The following is an 18,375-nucleotide window of genomic DNA, read 5'->3' on the forward strand; positions in this document are numbered from 1 at the left end:
CGGCGCGGGGGCGTGGTCGCGGCTCCGGAAGCGGAAGCGGGTCGATGGCGTCACTTCCTCCCGGAAGTAATCCGGGGCGGATGTCTCCGGCGCGCGGCCCGGGCAGGGGGCTGAGCGCCGCGGTGGCTGCGCGCGTGGGCTGGGGCGAGGGGCCGGCGGCGGGCTCCCCCGCCCGGGCTCCCCGGAGCCTCCGAGTGCCGCCGACGCCCGCGCCGGGAGCCCGGCTGCTGCGCCTCCCCGGCAGCGGGGTCCGGCGCGCCGCGAGCCCCGAGCCCGGCTCCTCCGGCTGGAGCGAGGCGCTGCGGGCCGCCGTGGCCGCGCTGCGCGCCGGCGCCGTGGTGGCCGTCCCCACCGACACGCTGTACGGCCTGGCCTGCGCGGCCGGCTGCTCGGCGGCGCTCGGCGCCCTGTACCGCCTCAAGGGCCGCAGCCGCGCCAAGCCGTTGGCCGTGTGCCTGGGCCGCGTGGCCGACATCTACAGGTGAGGCGAGGCGGCCCCGCCCCGCCCCGCTCCGCCCCGTCCAGGGAGGGAGGGAAGGAGGGGCGGGGCTTCAGGTTGCTGCCTGCCTTGCGTGCGCGCAAGAGCGATTTCTTTTTTTCTTTTCTTTTTTTTTTTTTGGTTTTTGGGCCACACCCAGCGGTGCTCAGAGGTTACTCCTGGCTGTCTGCTCAGAAATAGCTCCTGGCAGGCACGGGGGACCACATGGGACACCGGGATTCGAACCAACCACCTCTGGTCCTGGATCGGCTGCTTGCGAGGCAAACGCCGCTGTGCCATCTCTCCGGGCCCCAAGAGCGATTTCTGAGCATCTGAGCGCAGAGCCACATGGAACCCCCGAGTGTCACCGGGGGTGACCCCAGCCCTCCCCAAAAAATCCCCAAAACATTAACACAGATGTCATATCTTACCTCCTTGTTTTATTTCCCTGATTACAAAAGTGATCATGAAGGCCGGAGCGGTGGCGCTGGAGGTAAGGCGCCTGCCTTGCCTGCGCTAGCCTTGGACGGACCACGGTTCGATCCCCCGGCATCCCATAGGGTCCCCCCAAGCCAGGAGCGACTTGTGAGCGCATAGCCAGGAGAACCCCCCCCCCCCAGCGCCAACGGGGGTGGCCCAAAAACCAAAACAAAAAAAAAATTTTTTTGGAGGAGCCAGAGCTGTAGGGCGTTTGCCTTGCATGTGGCTAACCCAGGGTGGACCGACAGCGGTTCCATATGGCATCCCATATGGTGCCCCCCAAGCCAGGAGCGATTTCTGAGCGCATAGCCAGGAGTGTCACCCGAGTGTCACCTGGTGTGGGCCAAAATAAATATATAAATAAAAAGACTAGGTCTGAAAGAAAGCCAGGTCCACGGCCAGGCCAGGCCCGGAGTGGAGGGAGGCGCCTAGAATCCCTGTCGGCCCCAGGACCTCCCTTTCTGGATCTGCCTGACCCCCATGTCCGCACGGTGCATCATCCCTGACTAGGTACTGCCGTGTGAACGTGCCCGAGGGGCTGCTCCAGGACCTCCTGCCTGGCCCGGTGACGCTGGTGATGGAACGCTCCGAGGAGCTCCATGAGGACCTGAACCCCTTAACGCGCGTGAGTCAGGGACACTCCACTCCCCTTCTCACCCTCCCTGTGGCCGGGCTGCAGCCAGATCCCCGAGCCTTCCCGTCGCCAAGCCCTGATGAGCCCCGGTCTCCTTTCAGCTGGTGGGCATTCGCATCCCCGCGCACGACTTCATGCAGGACCTGGCCTGCGCCTTCGGGGGACCCATCGCGCTCACCAGCGCCAACCTCAGCGCCCAGCCCAGTTCTCTGAACGTGGAGGTAAGTCCCTGTCTCCCTGGTGGGAGCAGCCAAAACAGAATCTGGAGGCTTTTAATATACTGGGGGTGGGGTGGGGAGGATGGGTGGGACACACACTCTAACCTTTCTGCAGTTTTTCGGTGATAGGACAGTTGGTACAGTCTCTTTTGGGGAAGAGTGCCGTTGTGGAGCCTAGTCAGTGGTGGTTACAGCGATGCCTTAAAAAATATTGTTTTTCTTGCGAAGGAGATGTTTTTTATATTTGGGCCACATGCGGCTGTTGGCCACATATGACTTAACTCATGCTTAGTATGCTGGGATCACTGCTTGTGGGTCTCAGAAAACCATTCAGGATGTAGAAGATTGAACCTGTGTCACACTTTCAAGACAAGCGCTCTCTACTTGCTGTTCTGTTGCTCTACACTATCACCCTCTTTTCATTTTTGGACCACACGCAGCGATGCTCCTGAGTTACTCCTGCCTCTACAAGTTGGAATTCCTCTTGGCAGTGCCTGGGGTGGGAATCAAACCCTGGTGGGCAAGGCAAGCACCCTATTGGCTGTACTGTATAGCTCTGGCCTCTCTAACCCCTCTTTTCATAAAGAAAATTATTTTGCACTCCTCTAGAAATATACCTTTTCTTTTCTTTTTTTGGGGGGGGGGTTTAAGGCCACACCCGGTGACGCTCAGGGGTTACTCCTGGCTATGCGCTCAGAAGTCGCTCCTGGCTTGGGGGACCATATGGGACGCTGGGGGATCGAACCGCGGTCCATCCAAGGCTAGCACAGGCAAGGCAGGCACCTTACCTCTAGCGCCACCATGCCTGCCGCTTCTTTTCTTTTTTTGAGAGAACAAAATGGACTCTTTGGGTTGTTCCAAAAACAGAGGAACAACTAAGGAAAAGCACTATAGACTCTGCTACCTGAATCCTGTCACCCTGCATGCAGGGCTAATAACAAGTGAAAGACCACACAATTATAAAGTAAGAGCTATCTACTGTCCTCTGAATTAATCTTATTTATTTATGATTAGCTGTGCCAGCAGTCTTGTGATTTTCATATTACTTTCACCACACACAGAGGTCACTGCCCATAGAGTTAAACTAAAGAGCATCTTGCTATGCCTCAGGAAGTTCTACATATTGCTAAGTAGACTCCTAGGTGGGAGTTCAAAGATGAGGATGCTGTTCTGGACTTGCCATCAAATTTCAACATGGTGGGCCCGGAGAGATAGCACAGCGGCGTTTGCCTTGCAAGCAGCTGATCCAGGGCCAAAGGTGGTTGGTTCGAATCCCGGTGTCCCATATGGACACCCCAGGAGCTATTTCTGAGCAGACAGCCAGGAGTAACGCCTGAGCACCGCCGGGTGTGGCCCAAAAACCAAAAAAAAAAAACCCAAACAAACAACATGGCAACAGGTATAAAAAGGTCACTCAGTCTCGCTTCAGCTCTAGCACTCTGATCCTGAAGTTCAGTGGAACTCTAGATCAGAATAAGGAAAGGAAAAGAGGGTAGCCGTTATCTGTGCATGCCATTTGCGCTCACTCTTTGGGGTATGGGATGGTCACTCCCCATCTTAAGTGTGAGCTACAGCCACCTGCTACCCTGTAAAGAAACTGCAATTGCAATTAGCCTAAGTGTTTCAGATGGGAAATCATAAATACTAAGCACTCTGTTGGGTAGGAGAACTGCTTGCCAGAAAGTGATGAATTCCCACCTGATGAAGGCCTTGTGCTGAGCCACCAAGACCAGGTTAAGTCTATATATAGCATTGTTTCCAGAAGTGGGCTGTACTGGCCCCACACCAGGGTGCTGACATACAGGTAAGGTGGTTTCATCTCTTTATCTGTCTCTTAGGAGTTCCAGGATCTCTGGCCTCACTTGTCCCTTGTCATTGATGGGGGGCCAATTGGAGATGGCCAGAGCCCTGAGTGTCGCCTAGGCTCCACCGTGGTTGACTTATCTATTCCTGGAAAGTTTGGCATTATCCGTCCTGGTTGGTGAGTGTTTTCTGTGACATTGGAGTAGAATTTGGGGGTGGCTGGGAAAAGTGTGTCCCCCTGGCGCCAGCCTTGACAAAATGAAGGTTGTCAGAAATAGATCAAGTGGGACTAAATTTGCTGACTTCTTGATTTGGGACTCAAAAAGGCTAACCTTCTAAGTTTTGTTAGTGGACATAATGAGATCATGTTGTTTGGAAGTCTTTGATCACCAGATTGATAGGCTCTGGGCTTTGAGAAGTCAATTTGGAGGGGAGGAGTGCACATCCAAAGGTGTTCAAGGGTTTCTCCTGCCAGGCTTAGGGGACCATATGGGATGCCAGGGATCGAATTCAGTTTGGCCATGTGCAAGGCAAACCCTCTACCCACTCACTGTTTTATTGCTGGAACCTTGAGAAGTCAAACTCTTTAACATTCCTCTATTTCCTCCTCAGTGCTTTGGAAAGTACTACAGCCATCCTGCAACAGAAGTACAGGCTGCTTCCTTCACATGGATCTTGATTGTAAGGAGAAGGCATGCTTAGTATGGACACTATCTTTCTGCTGATGGTTTGAAGGGCCTCATTTGCAGAGGCTATTGGGCTACAATGCCAGGCGTTTTATGCGTTAACACTTCTTCACTGGAGACTAGACTCCCGAAGCTGCTGGTTTAGCCACATACCTCCAGGGATGTTTGTGTGGGTAGGGTATTTATTATCTGTAATTCCATATGGCCAAAAGCTAAATAAGAATTTCAGAACATTCCAAAGATAGCCTTGTATTTGATAATTTCTCTTTGTTTTGGGACCACATCTGCCAATATACACTCAGGAATCTCTCTTGGCAGTACTTGGGAGACCCATATGGGATTCAGGGGATCAAATCTGGGTCAGCTGCATGCTAGGAAAGAGCTTTTGTTGCTGTACTCTCTGGCCCCTTGATTATTTCTTTTGCACTTTGATGAAAGTGGGGAGGTATTTGTCCACAGTTTATCTACAGTTCTGGGGAAGGGGGAGGAATCAAACAGGGTCAGTTGGATATAAGGCAAGTATATTTCCTATTGAACAAGAGTTAATTGTATTTGGATTCTAATAAGAGCTGCTCTGATAGGGTCCAAATCATCTAGAATACCAGCTGATAGTGTTTGATTTCAGGTGATCAAAAAAGTTTATGCTCTTCAAGCTGGAAATCAATTGGGCTAAATATTTTGATGCCACAAGTCAAAGTCAGAGGCCTCTTGGTGAGATGTGTGATCTTCCAGATGGAGAGTCACCATATGGGTCTAATAGCAGGAGGTCTGCTCAGTTGTCAGGGGTCAAGAATAAGGTGTAGAAGGAATTCTAGAATATTTGAAAGTTTTAACTACTGTTCTTTAAGAAGTAAATTTTCTTATTCATAAAAGGAACAATGCATATTATATTTTTATTTAAATCCATTTATTTAAACTCAGCTGCCTCATCTTTATTTCATGTTATATCAATTATAAACATAACTGTTGGTCCTTTTGACTTTGTTTCTCTTAATAGAAAATAGTGCTGCTATTAAACATTTTTTTTTCTGAACTCCGGGTGGAATTACTGGTCCAACATACATTACATAGTACAGATTATTCTTCAAAAGAACTGATTGTTACATTGCCATCAGCAGTGTGTGGTGGCTACTTCTCTACCCCCTGTTCTTATGTTTTCACTATTTTTCAAATTAAACATTGATCTGGGCAAACGTACACTCAAAAAGCACAGAGGTATTTTCTTAGAGGAAAAATAACCCTCTGCATGAATTAGATTGCAAAGAAGTAAATTTTCTATGCAAAAAAGAAACCTTCCTTCTGTAAGGTACTTAGGTAATTTTCACTACAGCCCTTTGACCTGTCTCTGTCTGCCTTGGTTTCCCCAGCTAAGTATCAAAGTCAGTCTATGGTTTGTTAGTGGAGTTCAGTATCAATTTCCTAATGAACTGAGAATTCTTGTGACTGACTTGTGTTCTCATGGACCCTCCCCTCTTGCAGCCTAGTTTTCCTCAATTGGGTTTCAGTCTTGAGCTCAGTAAAGTGGTTCCCAGGGCATGTACTTTTTAAATGGCTCCTAAGTATCAAATGCTAAGTAGTGATTTGTTACTGGAGAATACCTGTTTAACTTCTGAAGCAAGCTCTAGAGCCAGCCTGTCCCATTTATCCATTTGTTACAGATTTTCACTGAAGGATCTGACTGGACTCAGAGGAACGTATGTGTACTTGAGTGTACATCATATCTAATACAAATCTTGGTATTTGTGGCTCTGGCGAATGGGCCTCTCTGTGGGTAGCTAAATGGACAGGGTTGCCATTTTCTTGAAAATAAACATTGATTTGGGCAAATGTACACTCAACAGCACAGAGGTATTTTCTTAGAGGAAAAATAACGTTCTGCATGAATTAGATTGCAAAGAAGTAAAGCTTATAGCTGTGCTCAGGCACCAGCTACAAGGTCGTACAAAAAAAAAGAAATACGGGATCCTGTAACCTTTAGGAAAGCAGGACCAATGCCTTGGTTTTCCTCTAGCACCTACCACACAGGTGCTTGATTAGTTTATATGAATACTTAGGATTATTTCCTGACAGGTTCAGAAATCTACTGGAAAGAGCTTAAATCATGGATTTTCTTTTAAGGAAGTCTTAAGTAGGATTCCCAAACTTAGAAGCCAGACTTCATGAGAAATAGGCCTGGAGGGAGGATGTAGACTAGTAGAGACAGGGTACATGCTAGCCCAGAACGCTAGCTCCCTTCCAAGGTTAGCAACCAGGCAATTCGTCAACACCAAACCACCAAGTTCAAATCTAGAAGCTGTTTTAAGTGTTCTGACACAATGTAGTGCTGCCCTGGGCTGAGTCCAATCACCTGCCAGCCTCTGCAATTCTGTCTGGAATGCTGCCTGGTTTTCTATCACTGCAGAGCATGCCAGCACCATCTGCCTGAGGAACAGGCTTTGTTCTGTGGGGACTTAGGCTTGGGGGCCCACTCAGAAGCACCCAGCTGTGACTTGGAGAAGAGCAAGTGCCTACACCTCAGTGGAGACCCATGTGGCTTCCGCTAAGGCCCAGACATCAGCACCTCAGGCCCATTTGCAGGCCTCTCACATCAGCCACTGCTCCTTCTCTTTGATGAAGTGCTCTGCCCAGCGGCGAGTGAGCTCCAGATACAGGCTGGGCTGATGAGGCAAATAGTCCAAATAAAGACGTGTTGGTGTCTTCTTGGGAACAGCCTTTTCTATCTGGGTTCCTTCATGCCATTCATTGAAAGAGGTGATGGAGACAATCTCAGGCCTCACTGTCAAGGCTGCCTGCAGGGCTGTCTCATAGTACTTGCCGTTGACTCTGTTCCGTGTATTGTGGTTGTTCCAGGGCCGGATGCTGGTGTCAATGTAGCCGGGCCCCACACTGGGAATGAACAGGAGGTTATTTGCATCACAGAAATTCTTCACTGCTTTCCAATTCTGGTGAGAGGAGCCGAAAGAGAACCCGTTTGAGGCAAAGTAGGTGTACATGCCATCAAATCCAGCAGCCAGGATGTCGTGGGTGTGGCCTTCTTCCACCAGGAGTGCTATGAAGACCCCATCATAGGGGGTGTTTCGAATTGAGTGGGGTCCATTTGGTGTCAGGAGGTGGGCCCAAGCCTCAGGAGCTGTCAAATATGAGTCATATATGTAGAAGAGAGGGAGGCTCTTGCCCATGCTGTTCTTATAGCGGTAAAATGCACCATGGGAGCCATATCTGAGGAGTAGGAAGACGAGTATAAGCCAGTGATTTGAAAAGCCACCCAGCGGTAGGAGCAGCTTACTGACTCCAGGTACCATGGAGGACTCAACCAGTTTCACAGTTGTGCTCTGAGCAAAAGCATAACTCATCCCTGCCCCACCTCCTTGAACCAACAGCCACAACTACTTGACTAGTCTCTTGAAATCGCACTCCTGACCCCATATTATCCATATTCCCCCCTCCTTTCAAAAATGCCCATAGGGTCACATACAGCAGAGCTTGGGCTCAGCCCTTTAGTTAATGGCTCAGTAATGGGGCCTGGCTCTGCAGGGCCAGCTATGCCTGGTGGTTAGTGTCAGTCAGCCCAGTAGTATCACAGGAAATCTTGGGAAAATTACATAGTAATCTGTGAGCCTAACCAGTAATACAGGGCAAGAGAGATAGCACAGTGGTAAGGTGTTTGCCTTGCATGCAGAAGGACAGTGGTTCAAATCCCGGCATCCCATATGATCCCCGAGCCTGCCGGGGGCAATTTCTGAGTGTAGAACCAGGAGTAGCCCCTGAGCGCTGCCAAGTGTAATCCAAAAGCCAAAAAGAAAAAAACCTAACTAGTAATACCAAAGGCTCAACTAGCACCAGCCACAGCTCAGTAGACTTTAGTAATGATGGAGAGTCTGACAGTCATTTCAAATTGATCCTTGTTAATCTAAATTTTTGTTTTGTTTTGTTTTGGGGCCACACCTGGCGTTGCTCAGGGGTTACTCCTGGTTGTCTGCTCAGAAATAGCTCCTAGCAGGCATGGGGACCATATGGGACACCAGGATTCGAACCAACTACCTTTGGTCCTGGATCGGCTGCTTGCAAGGCAAATGCCGCTGTGCTGTCTCTCCAGGCCCCTAATCTAAATTTTAATGATTCCATTTGCTTTTATTTTGTAACAATATGAGCTGGGGCCATCATGGATGACTTCCTGAAAAGGGGTCTGTCCTTTAAGAGCAGAGAAATCTCAAGTAGAGACCCCTAGTCTCCAACCAGCTGGAGTGCAGGTTAGTTGTTTGGCTGATTGGCTGGCTGGTGTTCAAGTTCATGGTAGTGTCTGCTGCTTTGGGCATTTATTCTTTTTCCTGGGCACTGGTTGGATTTCCCAAACTTCTCTAGTTAGATTTCAGCTAAAAGGACCCTGGCTTCTCTATCATGCCTGTTTCCTATTAAATCCTGTCTGAGAAAAACCCCTACCTAGCCAGTTATTCCTGTTCGGCCTCAGGCAGAAGAGAAATCCTTAGGAGCCCAGAGTGATTGCACATCGGGTAGGCTGACCCAGGTTCAACCCCCAGAATCTCATAAGGTCCCTTGAGCCTGCCAGGAGTGAGTGTTTTGTTTGGGGGGAGGGGTCACACCTGGCATTGCTCAGGTTACTCCTGAGTCTGCACTCAGAAATCGCTCCTGGCAGGCACGAGGGACCATATTGGATGCTGGGATTTGAACCACTGTCCATCTCCTGGATCTGCTGTGTGCAAGGCAAACGACCTGCCGCTGTGCTCTCTCCAGCCCTCCAGGAGTGATTTCTGAACACTGAGCCAGGAATAACCCCTGAGCACCACCAGTTGTGGCCCCCAAACAAACAAACGAATATATATATATGAAATAAATTTGTGCAAGCATGGAGGCAGGCTATGGTGGTGAGTGGGATATTAGAGACACTGGTCAAGGGAAGGTCATACGTGTTTCAGTATTTAATGTCTGAAGCTACTATATTATGAACAACTTGGTAAGTCAGATGTTATAATAAAAATTATGGACTTTAAATAAGTCATAGTACCATTGTCATAGGAAAATAATATATCAAATATACAGTGTTCAAGTTAAAAATAAACACCTGAAGAGACTGGGGCTGACGATCATTCAGTGTCTGGAATAAAACACTAGGCCTTGTGCATTCCTATTATTTAAGTTCTCTCTTGCCCTCTTCATTCTATATTTTTTTGATAGGAAACAAAAGTTTTATTTCGTTATTTTTTGGGCCATACCGTGTAGTGAACGTGCAGTGCCCAGGATATAAACTAGGACTCTGGTCAGAGAGAGTGCAGTGAGTAGAGTGCTTGCCTTACATACAGCTGGTCTTGGTTTAATCCTTAGTAGCACATAACTGGTCCCTTGAGCCCCACTAGGAGTGGTCCTTGAGCACTGCCAGGTATGGCCCCCAATCAAACAAAATAAGGGTTCCAACCCGAGGCTCCAGCACTCAGAGCCTGCACTCCAGCCTTAGAGATACTTCTTCAGTTTAAGAAGTTTTATTAGGGGCCCGGAGAGATAGCACAGCGGCATTTGCCTTGCAAGCAGCCGATGCAGGACCAAAGGTGGTTGGTTCGAATCCCGGTGTCCCATATGGTCCCCCGTGCCTGCCAGGAACTATTTCTGAGCAGACAGCCAGGAGTAACCCCTGAGCAACGCCGGGTGTGGCCCAAAAACAAAAAAAAAAAAAGAAGTTTTATTAATATAATACTCCTGACTACATAGGAGAGACTCATCAAAGCTGAATAATTAACTTTGTTTTTCTCAGTGCCAGGAATCAAACTCAAGACACCATAATGCAAGGCTCTATAGAGTGCTACTATACTGAGCCACATCTCTGGCCCTCATTATCTTTCACTTAGTTAAATTAAAAAATAAATTGGAATGGAGCTGGAGCGTAAGTGCAGTGGTAGTGCAGTGCACTTGCACTCACCTGACCCAGGACCTTGGTTCGTTCCCCGGCATTCCAAATGGTCCCTCAAGCCAGGAGCAATTTCTGAGCGCATAGCCTGGAGTGACCCCTGAGCATCACTGGGTGTGGCCCCGAAACAAAAAAGAAAATGGGGGGAGGATTATGGTGCTCAGAGGGGATGATACTCCCAGTATGATGTGCTGAGATCTCTCCCAGTAGTGCTCTGGGGACCATGCAGTGTCAAGCACTGAACCTAGGACTCAGTCCTTTACGTCATTCCTTGACCATTCTCTTCTAAAAGGGTCAGTCATTGAACTTGGGACTAAATGGCTCCCCAACCATGGTCTGGAGCAATGACATTTACACTTACATCCCTGAGCACTATTGGATATGGCCCCAAAGATCCCCCTCATTGATAGTGTGAATCTGATCTGATTGCTTCTGTGCCAGTAAGATGGTTCAAAGAACTGGAGCACCTGCTTTGCATGTGAAAGCTCCAAGTTCAATTTCCTGAACATTGCTGAACACCCCCAGAGCATCATGCCAGGAATGTTCCCTAAGGAGCATGGAGTGTGGCCCCAAAATAAAACAAAAAACAGGTCTGACTACTTACCAAGACCTCCAAAGCCCCACTTACTTGATCTGGCCTTGCCATCTCCATCTCTTATCTAGTCTCTATTCCAACTATAATACCACTTTTCATACATTTCTTTCCCCTTGTTTTTGGTCCATACCTGTCAGAGGTCAGTTGCTCAGTGCTTGGGGTCACCCCTGGCTGTGCTCAGAGAACCATGTGGTGCCAGGGATTGAATTTAGACAGTCCTATCAAGGTTATCTCTTTGTTTGTTTGGTTTTGTTTTTTAGGCCATACCAAAGGCATTTCAGGTGTTAATCCTAGCTCCACTCAAATCACTCTTGGCAGGCTCAGGAGACCATATAGGATGCCTTGGATTGTTGAACTCGGGTCTGTCTGGGTCTGCTGAGTGCAAGGCAAACATCCCACCACTGTTCTATCGCCCTAGCCCCAAGATTATCTCATTTTACAGCTTTTTGTTTTCACTAGTCGTCTTCCTCTATGTTGTACTGTTCCACACCTTTGCAGAACTTCATTTATTCTTAGCTCACTTGTCATTTCAGAACAGTTCACTTGAGTAGTCTATTCTAAAGTGTATTTTGTTGTTGTTGCTTTTAAAGGTTTTGGGGCCACACCTAGTCATACTTAGGACTTACTTCTGGTTTTGCAGTCAGGGATTATTCCTGAGAGGGCTTGGGGGACCATATGTAGTCCCAGGGTTTGAACCTGGGTCCGCCACATGCAAGTGCCTTATCTCTCCATCTAAGTTCCCATCTTTGTTATTATTTTCATAGTATGGATCTCTATTTGATTTTTCCTTTGAGACTATCAATTCTATTGCTACCTGAATACCCATAAATGTTATCAATTGAGAAGCTTTGCTAGTCTTATTCATTCTTAGGGACTGATAAGATACTGCCTGTATACCTGAAGGTCGTTTTTAAATGAATGAATTGTCTGTGCAAATAATGGACAATCCACATTCATGTATATTGACCCCAATATTTCCCATAAGATTAAAAGGTTATGAGGGCCAGAGAGATAGCATGGAGGTAAGGCATTTGCCTTCCATGCAGAAGGTCATTGGTTCAAATCCCGGCATCCCATACGGTCCCCTGTGCCTGCCAGGAGTGATTTCTGAGCATGAAGCCAGGAGTAACCCCTGAGAACTGCCGGGTGTGACCCAAACCCCCCCCCCCAAAAAAAAAAGATTAAAAGGTTAAAGAGGTTTGCCTCTGATCACAAATGGGAAGTCACAGATACAGGATTCAAACCTGGGCTCTCAATCTCAAGCCTACTGCTCTCACTATAAAATAATTGCTAGAGGCCAGAAAGATAGTACAGCAAGCAAGGTATTTGTCTCCACATATGGCCAGCCCAGGTTTGATCCCCAGCACACTTTATAGTCCCCTAAGCCCCACCAAGAGTGATCCTTGAGCACAGAGGCAGGAGTAAACCCTAAGCACAGCTGGGAAAATAAATAAAAATGTACACACAGCCATTCTGTCTTGTGTCTTCTGACTGGCCCTGCATCTTCTATTCCTATTCCCTTTTGATCCCACCAAAACACAGCCCCAAAGCAGCTTCTCACGTGTCAATGATGTACTTAATGTTGTCATGCAGAGTGACGTCATTCCGGCCCTTGTAGGGTTGGATATGGAAGGCCACCTGCAACAAAGAGAAAAGAACAGTCAGGCAAGTATTTGTCAAGGGTTATAACCTATAAGGTCACACTCCAACCAAAGCTTGGAAGAGAAGCTGAATTCAGGGAAGGGTCTAGCAACAAGGTACACCAATATCAAAGCAGTCATTACCCTTTATGTCAAAAGAGGGCCAGGCTGGGGCTAGGGTTCAGCAGGAGAATATATGCCTTGGAAAGTTCAATCCTGGCATCAGGGTAGAAAGCTGCTTTTTTCTTAGGTCTCTGTCAGCTGCAAGTGGTTGGCTGCCTAAACAACAGGAAGAAGGTACTGACACTGTCTTCAGGAAATGTACCATAATATATTCAACACATCAGTGATGGCTTCAGAAATGGGAGTGGGGCTTCTCGCTGTTTTTGTTTTTGTTTTTGTTTTTCTCTTTTGGCACAGAAGGGAATGACTTATTGGGTTGCTATATTTAGAAAACAGGGTCCAGGGAGATAGCTCAAAGGGCATAGGCTGGGCTGGAGCTATAGTACAGCAGGTAGGATGCTTGACTTGTATAGGACTGATCCAGGCTCAGTCCCTGACACCCCAGATAATCCCCTGAATACAAAACCAAACAAAGAGCATATACTTTTCCTGCAATAGGCATGGAACTAAGCCCCATATGGCACTACACAATCTCCTAGACCAGTGGTGGGCAACCTTTTTTTTTCAACTGAGCCAAATCTCGCCAAAACCACGATTGAAATTTATTTTGAGAGCCACATTTTTAAAACCAAAAATACATAGGATGGTACACTGTTTTTAGTTTCAATAAGTTTTTATTGAGAATATTTGCACGCAAGTATCCACATAGGTCAGGAGGATACAAATAACACAACTAATAAAAACTTTAGAACAATATTATTTACCGATAACGTTAAATTCCGTAAAATTTGCCTTACAATGTAGCGAAAATTACATCCTGACAATGACTGACAAAGTCACAAACACTAATGTGAACATAGGCCTTGGTTCTGATCAGAGCTGTATGGAGCCGGCCGCCAGGGTTGCACACAGGCCGCGCACTGACAGAGGCCTAGGAGCAGAGTCTTGACTCCTAGAGTGGCCGCCTGACACAAGAGCCACATTAAAAAGTGTAAAGAGCCACATGTGGCTCGCGAGCCTCAGCTTGCTGACCACTGTCCTAGACATTGACAAAAGTGACCTCTGCGCATGGGGTTAGGAGCATGGCTGAATATTAGCAAAACATCAAAAAGAATATAGCTGGGCTAAAGAGATAGTACTGTGGATAGGGCACTTGCCTTGCATGTGGCCAACCTGACTTTAATCCCTGGCATCCCATATGGCCCCCTAAGTACAGTTGTTCACTAGGGAGGTAAAGCTGGATTTGATTTTGTGGACCCATTCAGCCCTACCTCCAACCTAAACTCTGAATGTGACATTTATTTAGGGGGCTGGAGAGATACTACAACACATAGGGTGATTGCCTTGAATGTAGCCGACCTGAGTTCAGTCCTCCCCCAAGTGCTACCAGGAGTGATTCCTGAGTGCAGAGCCAGGAGTAACACCTAAGCATTGCTGGGTGTGGCCCCAAAACAAAACAAAATTAAAAATAATAAAATATTTTGTTGTGTATGTAAATATTTTGGGGGATTACTATGTTACCCTAAACTGATTGGTGACCAAGGTGTGTCCTGGGTGTGACCTGGCATTCTGCCCCCACCCTAGGGTAGGACCTGATTCTGCTTTCACCATTGGTTGGTATCTGATCCCACCATTGGGTGGTACCTGACTCTGGAGTATAAAAACAGAGGTCTGTGGAAGGCCAGGGCTTTTGGCTGGCTGGAACTGAATCTGAGTCTTTGGACTTCAGTTTTGTCCATCCGAGTAAAGCAAATATTTCCACGAGCCTGATTGTCTGCGAGCTGTTTACCCGCCGTTTCACCTCAGAACCGTGGGCTAGACAGGGTGGCAGACGCGTGCTCTGAGCTGGAAGAAAAGGGCCTCATTCTCCAACCCACCATCAGTCAACCTCTTCAGGGGCTGACCTGCTACAATATTTAACTTCCCTTTTGATCTTATCTAGGAAGTTTACACTGTCTTTTTTCAGAATTAAAAAGGGACTGAACAATTCCCTCCTTTCCTTCTTCCCTGCCTCCCTCCTCTCTCCCTCCTTCATTCCCTCCTTTCTTCCTCCTTCCCTCCCTTCCTCCTTCCTTCTTTCTTTCTCTCTTCCCTTCCTCCTCTCACTTCCTCATTTCTTCTTCCTTTTTACTTCTTTTCCTCCCGCCCTTTCTTCCTTTCTTTCCCTCCTTCCCTCCCTCCTTCCCTCTCTTCCTTTCTCTAAGTCAATTTCTTGCCATTGAAACCTTTGGCATCTCCTGTTTGCCTGACCTATGACCAACATTAAGAAGGATAAATCCTGTGAGATTACAGAGTACAAATGAGCTTTCAGGAAATAAGAAAAGAAAGAGGGGGACTGAACTGGGGAGACAGTGAATGGACTGAGTATGAGTGTATGCACCTGGGTTCTGGGTTCCAACTCCAGAATCCCATGGTCCTTAGGCACAGAGCTGTGAGTATGGTGGGCTGAACAGCATACCCTCCCCCCAAATAAAAGTGACTTAGGCACCATTTATGTTGTTGTCTGTTTAGGGGCCATACTTGGTGGTGCTCAGGTCTTATTCCTTGCTTTGTACTCAGAGATCACTCCTGGCAGTGTTTGGGGACCACATAAGTTACCAAGAATCAAATCTGGGTTCATCTTATCAAAAGTACACACGCAGCCTATTGTATTATCTCTCCAGTCCCATGATTTTATAATTTTTATAATTATTAATTTTATAAGCTATCTGTGTGTTTTGGGGGTCATAGGAAACTCCTAGCTCTGTGCTTGTGAATCCCTTCTTGTATCACTTGGGGAATCATATGTGGTGCTGGAGATTCAAATCCATTTAGGAGGATGCACCTTATTCTTTGTACCATTTCTCCAGTCCCAGCACTATCTAGAGTCAAGAACTTCAGTGCAGAAAGGAAATATCCAGTGAGTAAGTGTTCCACTTCTTAGCAACTCACCTGGATATTGTACTGATGAGCAGTGTCCAGAATGGCAGGCACCAAATCGTCTGAGGGTTCTCCATTATCATCAGCCATGCCAGGTGGGTACCATGACAGGACCAGGACACCTAGAACCAAACAGAAAGGCCTCTACAGATATATGATACTCCCCAATACCTTCATTTCCTTATCAACTACCTCCAGCTGTGAGATGGTTTCTGGTTTTTGTTTTGGAAGCCATACCTGTCTGTAATTAAGGCTTAGGGGACCATATAAGTACTGGGAATTAAATTTAAGTTAGCTGTGTGCAAGGCATGGCACCTTCCCCACTGTTCTATCTCTCCAGTTGTTTGGGGGCCAGATCCAGGAATGCACAGGGATAATAACTGCTGGTGGTGCTCAGGGATCAAACTTAGGTGAACTGAGTACAAGGTAAGCGCCCGACCCACCGCACTATTTCTCAGGTCCCCTGTGAGATGGTTTCTAAATGAAACTTGAGGGCCAGAGAGATAGCATGGAGGTAGGGCCTCCATATGGTCCCCCGAGCCTGCCAGGAGCGATTTCTAAGCGTAGAGCCAGAAGTAACCCCTGAGCGCTGCCTGGTGTGACCCAAACTCCCCCCCCCCCCCCCCGCCCACACACACACTCAAAAACCTAAATGAAACTGGGAAGAGGCTCCTGGCCGGGTTCACTTGCTGGGGCTCACACCCTGGCGCAACCCTGGAGCTGTCCGTGAGTGCGGTGCTGAAGCCCTGGCCACTGGCTACGAAGGCGCTTGCCTAACCCAATCCAGCAGGCAGGCAAGAGCTTCTTCGCCCTGGCCTTGCAGCTGCAGTCAAACGAAGGGGGCGCCCTGAAATCGTGGGGGTGCTGAGGCAGAGGTGGGAAGAGCCTGAATCCTGGACGGACAGCGGGAGCGGGGCCGACTCACCGATAGCGGCTTCCTTGAGCTGTGTCATATGCGCTCGCAACACGTCGGGGTCCCGGGAGCTGTAGGGGCCCAGCTCGGGGTAGAAGCTGGAGCCCAGGTCGTCGGGGGGGCTGTGGCGGCCGCGGGGGTAGCTGGCCGAGATCTTGGGGTCCCAGTGCGGCACCATGACGTGGTCCCAGTGGACGTAGTGGCCCTCGCGGCGCGGGCTCCCGTACCAGGAGTAGTAGAAGGCGTGCAGGTCCGAGTAGACGCGCAGGCTCTGGGCCGGGGCGGGCTCGGCCTCGGCCTCGGCCTCGGCCTCCGCGGGGGGCTGCGCCGGGGGGCTCCCGGGGCCGGCCGTGCGGGGCGGCGGCGGCTGGGGCGGCGGCGGCGCGGCCGGGGCGGCCGGGGCGCGGGCTGCGGGCGCGGGCGCGGGAGCCCCCTCCGGGCGGCGCTCGAAGGGCGCCAGCTCCAGGCCGGGGCCCAGCGCCGGGAGTCCGTCCGGAGCCTTGAGCGTGCGCAGGCCCATGAGGGTGCCGAAGGCGAAGAGCAGCACCAGGAACAGCGCGATGCAGGCCCGGCGGCGGCGGCGGGCCATGGCGATCCCTGCGTGGCCCTCTGCCCGGGCGCCCCGGCTAGCTCCCGGCTCGCCGCGCCATGGCCACCCGCCGGCGCGGGACCCCGGGCGACGGCGCTGCCGAGCGCGAGCGCGCGCGAGCGTGGGCGGCTCCCGGCCTCTGCCCCGCAGTGCGGGCGGGCCCGACACCCGAGAACGCAGGCCAAGTGGCGCAGACCAAGTGGCCGGCGCGCAGGGGGGAGCGCAGGCGAGTGGGGACCCCGAGGGCCGTCAGCGGACAGCCGCCAGCCTGGCCGCCTGGGCCAGCCGAGTGGGCGGCCCCGGTGCCCGCCGCAGGCCCGGCAGGTGGCGCCGGAGGAGCGGGAGCCCGGGCGAGCGGTGGCCCCTCTCCGGGGTCCTCCTCCGAGCCCCCGCTGACGCCTTTCCCGCTCGCCTCGCTGTCTCGGGCATCTGTGCCGACACCCCTCATCTGCATCCCAGACAAACTGGAGAAAGAGGCTTGAGGAAGAGGGAACGCACCAGCAGTACTCTTTGTCATAGCCCTAGGCCTGCACATCCTAAATTCAGAGGATTAAATAAATAAGATGGTTATTGCAACGTCTATTTTATAGGGCCTCAAAAAGTTAGCTCTCCAAACGTGTTTTGTTTGCTCGGTTTCCTGGCTCCTGAATTCCAGTGCACAGGTGCAGAGGCTTCTTTCTTATTTTAGATTCCAAGAGCTAGAGAAAAAATAAAAAAAATCTGATAGTCCCCCCAATACCCTAGCCCAAGAGTGCTATCTCAGACTCCGGTATGATATTCTATAGGTTTTTGCTCACAAGGACCCGGAGAGATAGTACAGTAGGTAGGGTACTTGCTTTATGTGCCTTGCAAACTGTGAACTCAAGTTCAGGTCGACCCAAGTTAGATTCCTGGAATCCCATATTGTCCCCCGAGCCCATTGACAGTGATTTCTGGTGCAGAGACCAGAGTAATCCTCGAGCACCGCCTTATATGACCCCAAATCAAAAGTTTTCTATCTGTTTCTTATTCTGCATTATTATTTTATTCAATTACAAAAATAGTTTTATTATCTGCTTTCTTCACTGGTCTAGAGTAAAAGTAACTGTTTTATTCTTTATCTGTGGTTTCTGAACAGCTTTCAGGAGTGTAGGCATTTTATATGTATATATATATATGTATATATATGTATGTATATATGTATATATATGTATGTATATATATGTATGTATATATATATATATGATAGTTTCAGGAATCAAGCTCAGGTGAGAGGGAATGTTGGATTTGGTCAAGAGAAAATCTAACCCAGGGGCTGGAGAGAGGAGTACAAGAGCAGTGCCTTGCATATGACCAACTTAGGTTCCATCCACAACAACCCAGAGGATTCACAAGGAACTG

At 49.2% G+C, this 18,375-nt stretch overlaps 2 protein-coding genes across 3 annotated transcripts; one reads left to right on the forward strand and one right to left on the reverse strand.

Moving 5' to 3' along the window:
* Positions 1–80: 80 nt before the first annotated feature.
* Positions 81–5,327, forward strand: YRDC (yrdC N6-threonylcarbamoyltransferase domain containing). Its single transcript, XM_049774986.1, has 5 exons — positions 81–481; positions 1,469–1,583; positions 1,694–1,813; positions 3,649–3,791; positions 4,226–5,327. The coding sequence occupies exons 1-5, from the start codon at positions 81–83 to the stop codon at positions 4,290–4,292; spliced, it is 846 nt and encodes a 281-aa protein (XP_049630943.1). The 3' UTR covers positions 4,293–5,327.
* Positions 5,328–5,732: 405 nt separating this feature from the next.
* Positions 5,733–17,010, reverse strand: MANEAL (mannosidase endo-alpha like). Of its 2 annotated transcripts, XM_049774829.1 has the most exons (4): positions 16,419–17,010; positions 15,506–15,615; positions 12,373–12,449; positions 5,733–7,518 (listed from the first exon to the last, which is right to left on the reverse strand). In XM_049774829.1, exons 1-4 carry the CDS (start codon positions 16,993–16,995, stop codon positions 6,882–6,884), a joined length of 1,401 nt encoding a protein of 466 aa, XP_049630786.1. In that variant the 5' UTR covers positions 16,996–17,010; the 3' UTR covers positions 5,733–6,881. The 2 variants fall into 2 exon arrangements, with proteins under 2 accessions (XP_049630786.1, XP_049630787.1); XM_049774830.1 differs by lacking the exon at positions 12,373–12,449 and having other exon boundaries at positions 16,419–16,556.
* Between the last annotated feature and the right edge of the window lie 1,365 nt (positions 17,011–18,375).

This window comes from Suncus etruscus, chromosome 6 (assembly GCF_024139225.1).
Source record: "Suncus etruscus isolate mSunEtr1 chromosome 6, mSunEtr1.pri.cur, whole genome shotgun sequence".
In the NCBI taxonomy this organism is placed as follows: Eukaryota; Metazoa; Chordata; class Mammalia; order Eulipotyphla; family Soricidae; genus Suncus; species Suncus etruscus.

Bases quoted from the DNA above. Each gene is read 5' to 3' on its own strand.
- YRDC (XM_049774986.1), top strand. From the start codon at position 81: ATGTCTCCGGCGCGCGGCCCGGGCAGGGGGCTGAGCGCCGCGGTGGCT. The intron at 482-1,468 runs GTGAGGCGAGGC...ATCCCTGACTAG, and splicing joins CGCGTGGCCGACATCTACAG to GTACTGCCGTGTGAACGTGC. The intron at 1,814-3,648 runs GTAAGTCCCTGT...TCTGTCTCTTAG, and splicing joins CCAGTTCTCTGAACGTGGAG to GAGTTCCAGGATCTCTGGCC.
- MANEAL (XM_049774829.1), bottom strand. From the start codon at position 16,995: ATGGCCCGCCGCCGCCGCCGGGCCTGCATCGCGCTGTTCCTGGTGCTG. The intron at 15,616-16,418 runs GTGAGTCGGCCC...GTTTGGTTCTAG, and splicing joins GCTCAAGGAAGCCGCTATCG to GTGTCCTGGTCCTGTCATGG. The intron at 7,519-12,372 runs GTGAGAAGCTGC...CCTACTCCTCAG, and splicing joins ATTAAGTACATCATTGACAC to ATATGGCTCCCATGGTGCAT.